The 11,719-nt window shown below is 38.2% G+C and overlaps 1 protein-coding gene across 3 annotated transcripts; it reads right to left on the reverse strand.

Moving 5' to 3' along the window:
• Positions 1-5,250: 5,250 nt before the first annotated feature.
• On the reverse strand, positions 5,251-10,218 carry LOC126599778 (probable tRNA N6-adenosine threonylcarbamoyltransferase, mitochondrial). Of its 3 annotated transcripts, none has more exons than XM_050266236.1 (14): positions 9,848-10,218; positions 9,706-9,750; positions 9,101-9,175; positions 8,740-8,836; positions 8,608-8,634; positions 8,379-8,469; positions 8,171-8,220; positions 7,185-7,375; positions 6,988-7,073; positions 6,771-6,846; positions 6,570-6,653; positions 6,328-6,442; positions 5,920-6,012; positions 5,251-5,822 (listed from the first exon to the last, which is right to left on the reverse strand). In XM_050266236.1, exons 1-14 carry the CDS (start codon positions 10,130-10,132, stop codon positions 5,779-5,781), a joined length of 1,359 nt encoding a protein of 452 aa, XP_050122193.1. In that variant the 5' UTR covers positions 10,133-10,218; the 3' UTR covers positions 5,251-5,778. The 3 variants fall into 3 exon arrangements, with proteins under 3 accessions (XP_050122193.1, XP_050122178.1, XP_050122186.1); XM_050266221.1 differs by having other exon boundaries at positions 5,924-6,012; positions 9,848-10,214; XM_050266229.1 differs by lacking the exon at positions 8,608-8,634 and having other exon boundaries at positions 5,924-6,012; positions 9,848-10,213.
• Positions 10,219-11,719: the final 1,501 nt, after the last annotated feature.

Below are 11,719 nucleotides of genomic sequence, written 5' to 3' on the forward strand. Positions count from 1 at the left end.
CCCTAAGTATTTTTTTATGAGGCCCAATATATAGTACATAGTGTAGTCCCCCAAGTCTTCAGTCAATAGAGTCTGTTGGCTGGAGACTTCAAATTGAATCCATGTATGGGCCGAAGTGGCAGTTGTTTGGAGGCGGTATTTGTATACCCTGCACTGAAGCTTTGTAGGTAAAACTTTGCAAGTGAAGCTTTTGAAGCTGTAGCTTTTGTAAATGAAGCTTTTGAAGCTAGAGCTTTTCTAAATAAAGCTTTTGAAGTTAAAGCTTTTGTAAATAAAACTTTTGAAGCTAGAGCTCTGTAAATGAAGCTTTTGAAGCTATAGCTTTTGTAAATGAAGCTTTTGAAGCTAAAGCTCTATAAATGAAGCTTTTGAAGATAGAGCTTTTGTAAATGAAGCTTTTGAAGCTAGAGCTCTGTGAATGAAGCTTTTGAAGCTAGAGCTTGTGTAAATGAAACTTTTGAAGCTAGAGCTCTGTAAATGAAGCTTTCAAAGCTAGATTAACATGAGTGATGCTCATGAATGTTTATGTTGATTGACATGAGTGATGCTCATGGATGTTGACTTGAGTGATGGTCATGAATGTTAACATGAGTGATGCTCATGAATGTTGACATGAATGATGGTCATGAATGTTTATGTATGATTGACATGAGTGATGCTCATGTATAATTTTGGAGTATTGGACGTACTTTTGATCACCTAGTTGGTGATAATAGCGGCAGGCTACCAAATAATTTTGGAGTACTGGGCGTACTTTTGATCGTCTGGTTAGTGATAATAGCGGCAGGGTGCCGAATAAATTTGGAGTCATAGGGCCTAACTCTTTTGGGCATATGGGCCTTCGCCATCCACCTGACATTGCAGCCCATTATTTTGGGCTTGCCGTTTTTTTTATTACCCTTTGATGGGGTTTATACAGATGTCTCCGAAAGATAAGAAAAATAAATTACATCATTCAAAAATAAATCCAACCCTCTGCTCAATGGGTCACGCCCATAATTCCCTTTTCTGCATGTTATCACCACCGCAATTATGTCTGTTTCTTTTTATCTTCTTTTGCTTTTTGCTTTTTGCTTTTTGCTTTTCTTTTTTATTTTTTTTTCTGTTTCTTGACCCTGATGAATATGGCAGACAAGGAATGATAATAGATTTAATAATAAGAAAAGAATCTTATCTTCGCTTTTGCTTTGCTTTTACTTTTGCTTTCTTCTTTTCACTTTCCTCTCTTTCTGTCTCTGAGCTGTCATGCATGTGCACCCTTGAATCTGTAGGTTGGCCACGATGGTGATGCTGTGCTAGCACTGCTGGAAAGGGAGGATGTGCTGGCACTGCTGGAAATGGAGGCTGGTAAGCTTGGCCACAATGCTTTGTGACCCTTGGATCTTCTGATTACAGAGGTTGCCGACGAAGCGTGGGTAATTTCTAGCTGGGTCGTTGACGACGGCCAGAAAATCCATTTCACAGTGGCTATGCTCTCGTCTTGTGTCCGAAGAAACGTTGCATAAGGTGTTGTAGTCCTCATGTCACCAAACATAAAGGTCGTAGTTTCGTCTGAGTCTTCCTTTCGTGAGACAAAGCTGTGCGTTTTGCTTCATCCTTCATAATCACTTCCGACCTTGTAATAATATCTGACGCCTTTTCCCAGTCGAGTCATGACCGCATCGTGGATAAACCCGGGATCTCTCCACCCGATACTGTTGTTGGCGGGTGTATCGCACATGTGCTCCCTTTCATACCTCCCCACACGTACCATCGCCACATCATCAAGTGAGTCCTCCCTCTGACCGTATTGAACCTTCCTCTCCCCGTCGTCTGGTGTCACAAACATGACCCGTATTTTGTCATCTCCGTCCATGTAAGCGAGGTGGATCTGTTTCGGAACCCGACCTGATTCGAAGCTAAGTTCGTCATCTGAGGTGGCAAGCAGATGGGTGGTGCTGGAGAGGGGGTTGTGGTCCTGGTCGACGTGTCTGGGGTCGACCTCGAACTCGTTTCAGCGAAAAATCCGGAAGGAGTAGTTAAATCGAAGATTGACCAGAGGGAGGGACATGGAGCCCGACCCAGATTTCCATGTGGGGGCGGAGGAGAGGAAACTTGTATCCTTTGTTGTGGTAGGAGGAAGACGGCGAGTAGATGCTGAGCCAGTCGAGTCGGGGGGGCGAGTCGATGCCGGACCATTGGATTAGGACGGAGTTGCCCGATTTGGAGAGGGAGGTTGGGGAGAGAGAGAGAGAGTGAGTGAAACAGTTTGGTGGGTCAGAGGGAAGAAGGTGAAGAGGAGGAGGATGAAAACGAAGGTTGTTGAAGAAACGGCCATGGTGATGGCGGATGAAGTTGTGATATGGTTCTAGAGTGTTTTCGTAAGGGAGAGAGAGATTGGTGTTTTGTTTGAAGAAGTGAAAGAGGTCAGAAGCAAGAGAGAGGCCGAGAGAGTTTTGAGGTCTGCGAAGGTTTTTTGGAAAAGCCCAAGGAGGGAGGTTCTGGGTTCCTAGGTTGTGCAGATTCACGGTGGTGAGATGAAAAAAATGAAAGAGAACTGACATAGCTTTTCGTGTCAATTCCCACATACGGCGCCAAATGTTGATGCACAAAAGTGGAAGGGTCTTGGAATAACGTAAATCCGACTGTGAATTTGCAAGAAAGTAAATAACACAAGATGTATCGTGGTTCACCCCCAAGGTTTGGGCTACGTCCACATTGATATTGTATTTCTTTGTTTGTGAAAGGATGAGAGGGAGAGGGAGCTTGAGAGCTTTGCTCTGAATATCAAAGGCTTTGAGAGGGTGAGGGGACTTGTCGTTTGTGCAGGTGAGGAGGCCCTTTTATAGAATAAGGGCTCCTCCCCTTTTTACATATTTGCCCCTCCATTTATTACATAATTACATTTAAGTCCCCAGAGTATTTAAACAAGGTCTAAATACGGAGGCCCCCCGAGTATTTAAACAAGGTCTAAATACGGAGGCCCTAAGTATGGTACAAACAAACCTCATAGGAACTCTATGTGGTACTAAGTCACTCATGTATCTTACCATGCAATGTATAAAGTGTAAAATATTGTACTAATTCATTATATATAAATGATTATGGTGTGTTTAAACTTATTTCATTAATTACTACATATTTTCTATGCTCACAATGTTTGCCAGCTCGCTATATAATTAACTTAAATCAGTTAAATCCATCATGCAATGCATTTCCTTCCAATTTTTTGTGATAAACTAATAGATAATTGACTATATAAACATCCTGCAAAGTTTCAATAAAAATTTCCAAGTTTTTCTTACAATTTCCGTGGTTTTTATTCAATTTTTATCGATATCAATAATATCCCGACATTTCCATAAAAATTTCCGTGTTTTTGGACTACCAATATTTCCGATATCATTGATATTTTAGACCTTGTTCGCAACAATATATTTTCTTAACTTTTGGTATAAATAGATAGTTATATTAAAAATGGTAAGAAAAAGGTAACTATTTCGACGATAAAAGACACTAAAGAAATACTTTTAATTGAAAATGATTTTTTTTTTCACTTAGCAAAATGGTAGGGTGATGGTGCTGGTTCTAGTGATGATGATAGTGTGTGGAGGTGGCAACGATAAGCAAAGTACTGGTTGTTATGATGCAGAAGGTGGCGATGATAATGATGGCAAGGTTGTAGCGGCAATAGCGACATTGGTGGTTGCGAGTTCAAGGTGGTTGTGGGATGGTGGTGGTGGGCGTGTAAATTCCCTATGTTTTGTTCCACACATAGTAGTTTTGAATTTCTACGTTTATTAATTCAAACAAGTGAATTAGTGCATATCAATTGTGAGATATAATACTTTTTCTACCGTAAGTTTTAGCTCTTGTTTCAAAAAACACGTTGTATATTCATCAATGTTTTAAAGGGCAGAGGCAAACGAGGCGTTCCATGAATAGTCTCGGCTAAGCGTGAGGCGAAGCCTCACTCATGAGACCTAAATATTTTAATATAGAATGTATATATAATTATATCATATAATACTTTGTAAAACAATTAATCAACAATCAAACAAGCACTCAAGACCAAATTGAGATTAGAATACTGCAAATCTTACTTGAATTTTGAAACAAAATGTGGTGGTGTGGAGAATTTTGAAACAAATTGAAGTATGAGATTGGGGTAAAATTGAAATATGGGATCAATCCGGTCAAACTCTGAGATTCTTTAAGTGCATTCACTGTAGGTTCTCTTACTTGCTCTAGTGGCTGGCAAATGCCAACTAATCGATAAGCATTCCTCCTATTATCTGTCTTTGTCGGGATTTTTGGCCTACATTACTTTTTCCTTCTTAGACGTCCATTTCAATAGTGCAACATGCATGAAACCCCGTCTTTTTGTCTTCAAGTATCAATCTTACTCCACATGTGAGTAATCTTCCAACAAAGACTTCTATTTTCCTTCTCACTTTCGGTTTGAAATTTTATTTTAACTTTCCAAGAATGTTTACAAGCTGAGAGAGGTGCTACCTAATGATATTGTGAAAGAGATTATTGGGATCCTTGCTGGACTTATTTATTCTGATGATGATAGATACATCTAGCAGGGTTCGACTAATGGAACCTTCTTGGGATTGAGAAGTTAGGGTTTGAGGAATTGGGGAATTGGGGAATTGGTGATGTGATTGGGTGAACTGTGAATGGGAAGATGGGAATCGGGTATTGGTATGGGGAAGAAGAGGGTTGGGGTTATAATTTTTTTTTTTAAATAAAATTAAACTTGGCCAAAACAAAGTTGTTTGGGCCAAGTCATTAAAAAAAATTAGAAGACTTGGCTCAAAACGATTGGGCCAAGTCATTAAAAAAAATTAAAAGACTTGGCCAAAACGACATCGTTTTCAGCCAAGTCTACACAAAATAAAAACTAAAATCCTTTTCTTTTTTGTGTGGTCATCTTCTTCGTGTGGATGCTGCCACTGCAATTAAAGAAAAACCAAAGGGCAACTGCTGCAACAGAGCCAACCTTCAACTTTGGGGTCCCCAACAAATTTCAGGCAAGATTTTGACCACCTCAAAACACCCTAAGACGGGGCTCAAGCAACTAAGCACGCCCCAACGAGCCTAGTCGAGTCCTTCATCGGCTCCCACAAAACAAAAGCGACAAGCCACCTGCCCAGTCTCCGAGGCAGCCTAGGTGCACCCCGAGGCGAGTATTTTAAAACACTGATATTCATTCTTATTTCTCCTTCACATCTTTATCTTTGTCTTCTTCTCCAAGTATGGTCATTGGCCAAAGTGATTCTGATATCAAATATTATTCAAGTGAATGAACAAAACAAAATAATCGTATTCTGCTTCCAGAGTCACAAACTATACAGGTACGGCATAACTCTTCAGAGAAAAATCTCACTTGCAAAATGGCGGACCTAGCTCAGTAGTTTTAACACAACCAATGTTATATTACATGGGCAATGTAAGAAGCTCCTCTCCTGCAAGGATTTTGGAACCACATTTAAGGGGTATCACGAACATTACAGGACATTTTCTTGATGTCAATGGCCAGTCGTTTAGCTAGAGCCACACTTGAGATCAATCTTCCGTTCACTGTTAGATAGGTGGTTCAGTTCGAGTCAACCATACCATAATCTAAACATAAATTTGAGCTGTAGGATGGGTCGAACTGTTGAGCACCATGAAGTGGCTGCAGATTCATGACATGAAGACTACGGTTGCTGTTGCAAAGATTCTTGGATCATAGACGTCAGAGAAGGATGCATGCGGGCCGTTCTCATTGAGCGAGCTTCACTTCTTCCCTCAGCATATTCCTCCCCCAATGGCCACCTTGGCCGCAATTCGTACTGATTCATAATGCAAAATAATTAATAACGCTTACAATAAACATGAAAATAAAAAAATTGATTGAAAAGCAATAATATGTAATAAAAGTTTTCATACAAACCACAATATCTTCAGGTTCATCTGCAGGTGGTGGTGGATCAAATCTTCCCATACAAAAGTTCTCAATGCCAGTCCAAGCCACCATTACACCTGCCAAGGTTAAAACTCAGGTATCAGTCTTTTTTTAGCTGAAGTTTCAGGTATCGGTCTTAATTGACGGGCAACGACCACCTTGTCTGACAAGCAACATAGGAAACGCTCCAAAAGAAAAATTATTTGGAAAGACGGAAAACTAGAGATTTTTTCCACATTAATTTCGTGATGGCCAACTACAGGTACAATTTCTTTTAATACTCAAAATAACGTCATGTCAGTTACTGATGGTTAAAATGCTATGATCCTCTTTTATCAAAGGAAAGTTAGCTTCATCCATAAGTTGAGCCGAAACTAGAGAAAAGGAATTACCGTTGTCAGTACAAAGGCAGGGAGGAGGACAGACTAGTTGTAAGCTATTTTTCTTGACAACCTGATCAAGGCGAGACCGAACATATTGATTTGATGCAACGCCTCCAGAGACAACCTGCATAGGAAGAACATAAGGAGGGATCCATGATCAGCAATATTCAGGAATACCATCATAAAGAGGAGGTGCTCATTATCATGTGGTGGGTTCAAGAATACAAAATCAAAGGCTGCAGTTTACTCACCAAATGTTTTACAGAAGGTTCAATTTTCAGGGCCCATTCAATTGCTCGCTCACACCTTTCCTCTAGATGTAACACTGCAACTCGCTGCATGCATCAGACAATCTTAATGTGAAGAAAGAAATAGGAGAGATAAACCGACAACTGAATAATGCAGTATTTGATCAAAATAAGATAAAGACTGACAAATATACATCCAGTCACCTGAAAAGAAGCAGCAATATCAGCTCGAATCCTTCTATCTTCGCTACTTGCTGAGGAAAGAGGAATTGTAGTATTACTGCATAACATAGGAAAGTTGGGTGGGTAAAAGTTAATAGCTAAGATAGCAGACCATAAATCACAGCACAAAAAAGTACAGTTAGTACTGGCAGCAACCAAGAATCAATGATAATAATGTATATCTACAGATTATACATACATATTTTTAGATTCAATTGCCAATCTCACTTGAGTCTTCAGACCAGCGTACGAGAAGTTGCAATCTTTGTGTTGTTTCATTGGGGTCTAGAAACAAATGAGTACCAGGCTTAGAATACAATTTCACATCGCAAAAATCTCAGTCATCTGTAATAGACTTCTTAAGTAGAACCAGTATATGCCTTGAAATAAACTTACCGAGAATTTGACTGATTTGGCATCACCCTCACGAGCAAGCTCTTCAATAGCTGGCCCGCCACTTCTCCTCAAGTCAAGGCCAAGCCATTTTGCAGTCTTGTCATATGCCTCGCCAACTGCATCGTCTATTGTGGTGCCAAGTTGTACATACTGACCAAGATCACGAGCAAGGATGAGTAGATTATGTCCTCCTAAAGACAGACAACAAGATTGTTAAACAATTATGACATCCCAAATCAAATGTCATACAGCACCAAAAACTTTGATTGAGTCTACAACTTTAGATTGTCTGGGAAGTCATAAGTGTCATCTCTTATCAAAGCAGAAATCCAAATTTAGATAGAAATACAAGAAATAAAAGCAACATACTAGATTAATAGCCAAACTGCAGTGTGAAGAAATTACAAAACAATTCATTTATTTATAAACTAATGACAATTCAAGTTTTACCGAAACCACACTAATGCTTCCAAAAAATACAAATGTTCCCTAAAATACAAATACAGTGTTTCATTTTTTTCTTGTAGTCTCACTCACTTTTTCATAATTTTTCTTGTAGTTGTCTCACTCACTCACTTTTTTGCAATGCTGACTTCTGAACTTATCCACAACACCGAAACTCAAAACCTCCCCTCCAAAGAAAACACTCAAATAAATTTTCTTCAACTTAATCAATAAGACAATAAGACATAGCTAAACCACCAAAAAAGTTTTGTCAAAAACAAACAATATAGAACTTTTAGATTTTAAATGAACAAAAAACAACTAATAAATGGTATTTAGCAACCTGTGGAAACTAAGTTTGCACGTATGGCAGCAAACACCACAGAAGTAACTGATGGATATGAGTGTTTTCATGCGGTTTCTTATGTTTATTTTATTTTTCAAAAAAGAAAAGGGTACAGTCATGTAGTCTAAAAATGTAGATGCAAAGTCCAGTGAATTAGTAAAAAGACCTAATGCGGGATAGGTGTATATTTTCTTACCTGAAATAAGCAAGGCCACGAAAGGAAATTGCAACTCTCTTTCCGTTAACCTAGATCAGAAAAGGAAATTCATTGTATGCACAAGAGCAACTCAGATCAATATTTTAAGTGCATATAACAACCACATACTTTATGCCCCTAAAAATGAGAGAGGGAGAGAGTTTGTACATTCCAGTTTACATTGCATAGATAGTCAAAATTTCCGTACCTGGCTACAAGAGCATGAGCCTCCATGTGATGTACACCAATAATTGGTAAGTTACAGCTACCAGCAATTTCACGAGCTTTCCGCACACCAACTGCATGAATACAAAATTAGTGCTAATATGCTCTGAGGATACGAAAGAATTCAAGTCTGGTCATTTCTGAGCATAATAAAGACAATGTAACCCATTTCCAGTTTTGAATGGTAAATCGCTGCCAAATAGAAAAATTACATTTACTACTTTCCTCGAACCTATGCCCTGGAAATTCCATAGCACAAACCCAACCATAAGGCATCAGTAGTACGAAAATTTTGCAACACCAAGCAAAAGACGAAAGAAAGAAAGTGCTGCTATGCAATTTACCACGAAGACAAAGGCCTAAACCGGGACCAATAGTAACCGCCACTGCAGATAAATTCGTCTCAGTTAACTTAGCTTTGTCAAGTGCTTCTTGCACAACCTACAATCAACAATCACAAATTCAGGCCCATATTATCACCGAGAAAAAAAGGAGATAGCCTTGAACCATTTGACTAGATTACAACTGACACTTTGAAATGGCATAAGCAATCCAAATGACACAGCAAGTTTGCAAAATATCGAGCCTATTTGTGTTTTACGTGGGTACTCAACATAAATAACAAAATCTCATTCAAGTAGAAGATGTAAATAAGATATTAACATCATACTGCGTTTAAAGGTGATAGTACAGAGGATGCTATACCTTATCAATCACTTGCAAATGTGCTTCCTCTGCCATTTTTGGAGCAACACCTCCATATTGAGCAAGCAAATCTGCCTTGATATGTGGCCAAGGCTCAAGATTAGATGAACGTAATAATTATAAGTACCACAAAGAAAAACTAAAAATGAATCGTCATTATTGAATATTGGTAATTAAAAGAACGTAGTATGTGGCACTGTCCTAGAACCATATTTCTTCCACAACACACTTTTTTTCTAACAAGTAGGTATATGAAAAGCAGCACAATAGACGACCATTCTTTCTCTGCCAAATTCACCATAAATCTCCATTGTGGATGATTTACGAGTTGCAGATTGTTTGTCATGAAATTATGAATCCTTAAGGACATTTTATTGCATTACATAAATCTCCATTGTGGTTTCTCTGGAAAAATTAGATAACTCAATTGCCCTTTTCGAACATTATTCACGACCTACAGTACGGAAAAATTCGAAGCGTAACTAGGTTCCTCATTCTCTAAACGTGCAAAACTAATTTGTGCCAAATTCTTCTTCTTTTAATGGTTCATCAGAACTCTGCAATTTTACTACCCAAACCAAATCCAAGGAACAAAATGTTCATACCTGAGAAGACACAACTTGGCTGAGGATTTCACCATTGCCTCTCACCTGTACTCATAAAACCCACAAAATACAAAACAAAACCCACAAAATTAACAAATACCAAGTACAAAAAGCACCAAAGGAAGCAAAATCAGAGTCATACGATGGCGGCAGCGGTGTCGTCGCAGCTGGTTTCGATTCCCAGAACAATAAGATCATCTTGGGGAGATGGAGTTCGACTGTGAGGTTCCGAAAAGGCAGAATTTTTCGATGTCGAGAAAAGGGAATTGGAGGAGTTCAATGAAGAAGAAGAAGAAGAAATGGGAAGTGAAAGGATTGGACAAAGTTTTTGTCGGAGGGGTTTTAGGGATTTGAGAGTGGTTTGTAAGGGGGAAAGTGAAGGTTTTGGGAAGAGATTTAGGCGCCAAAATCTGGAAGAGAGCGCCATTCACAGAGAGAGATACGGGGATGGAGAATGGTGAGTGAATGGTGGAGGATTCAAACTTGAAAGAAGGCAACGTATTTTTCATTTCTCAAGACCTTTTTTTTTTTCTTTGGAAAAACGTTTTTTTCTTGGTTGGGGCCACCAAGATTGGGTCAAGCTTTTTTTTCCCTTTTGGATTGGGACAATGGAGAGGGTTAAAGCTCGAAAGCTAAAAAATAGTCGCAATTATTCTATCGCGATTTCTAAGGTGCGGATCGAGCTTTGTGGACCGTACGGATTGAATGTGAGTCGTTGGATGAAATTTGAATGATTGAAAACTAATCTATTAAAATAAGCTTAGGGTGAAACTAGGTTAAAAATGACCCGTCACTTATTGAAAATAGTACCCAACATAAATAGTTACCATCTTAAATTTTCCTTCTCCTCTAAAACTTTCCATCTCCCACCAGCCCTCAAACATCATTCCTGTTGAAAAGTTTCTCACTATTCGAAAAATTAGTAGTTGTTTGAAACCATGTCAAAGTTTTGTTGTGCTTGTTGTCACCGCCCTCACTACAATTTCAAACAGAAGTTTAGAAATTCAAGTGAGTTTGGCTTCGAGAGTGAGCAGTCAGTTCCACAAAAATACATGGTGCTTGCTTGATTTGAGTTAGGTTCAGAGCAGGGCCGACCTTGATGGTGTGCGACTGCCTAGGACCCCAAATTCTTTGGGGCCACCAATTCTAAAAACATACAATATACTATATATAAAAAAAGATTGGAAATAATTCACATTATCTTCATAGTGGAGTTTTCAGGCATGATGCATGAGTTCGACTCCCTACTTGCACATATTTGTTAATTTTTGTGCGGCAACCTTTTTGAACTACACTATTTTTTTTTCTTTTAAATATTTGTAGTTTAATTTCTTTCATAATAAATTAAAATTCTTAAAAGTCTAATATAATCTTTATAAGCTCCCTTCTTATATGACATCATTTAATATAATACATGTCATAATCAGAATTGTTTATTCTTTTGGTTACTATTTAAAGAACATCTAATTTTCATTCCATTTAGTTATCCCTATATCAAAAGAAATTAGAGTACACTCCTCCGTTATATTAATTTGGTTTAATTGTTTAAGACATGAATCTCAAAATTTGAATTATTCTAACGACAATCAATGGGAGAGGGGGAGTGAGAATCATCCTCACTTTAGGGCATGAGCAAAAATGCAATAAAAAATTCATTATAAGATGTTACTAATATCATAACCATTGATTTGTTTAACACATAAAAGTTTCTTGAGATGAGAACAAAAAACATAGAGAATCCATATAGTTACATAAACACCATACTATACTTCATTTTTATTTATTTATTTATTTGGCGTTATATTAATTTATACACAATAAAAAAATATAAAATATAAAAGAAAATATAGCAACCAAAATTTTAGACCATGTAAGGGCCTCTGTTTGAGTTTGACATAGGGCCTCCAAAATCTCAGGACCCTGGTTCAGAATCGTTGCTTCCCTAATAGTCGATGCCATACTTCATTCTCCAAAGTAAATTTGAAATTTGGTGAGTTTGGAAATATGGAACCTA

This window comes from Malus sylvestris, chromosome 2 (assembly GCF_916048215.2).
Source record: "Malus sylvestris chromosome 2, drMalSylv7.2, whole genome shotgun sequence".
Classification (NCBI taxonomy): domain Eukaryota; kingdom Viridiplantae; phylum Streptophyta; class Magnoliopsida; order Rosales; family Rosaceae; genus Malus; species Malus sylvestris.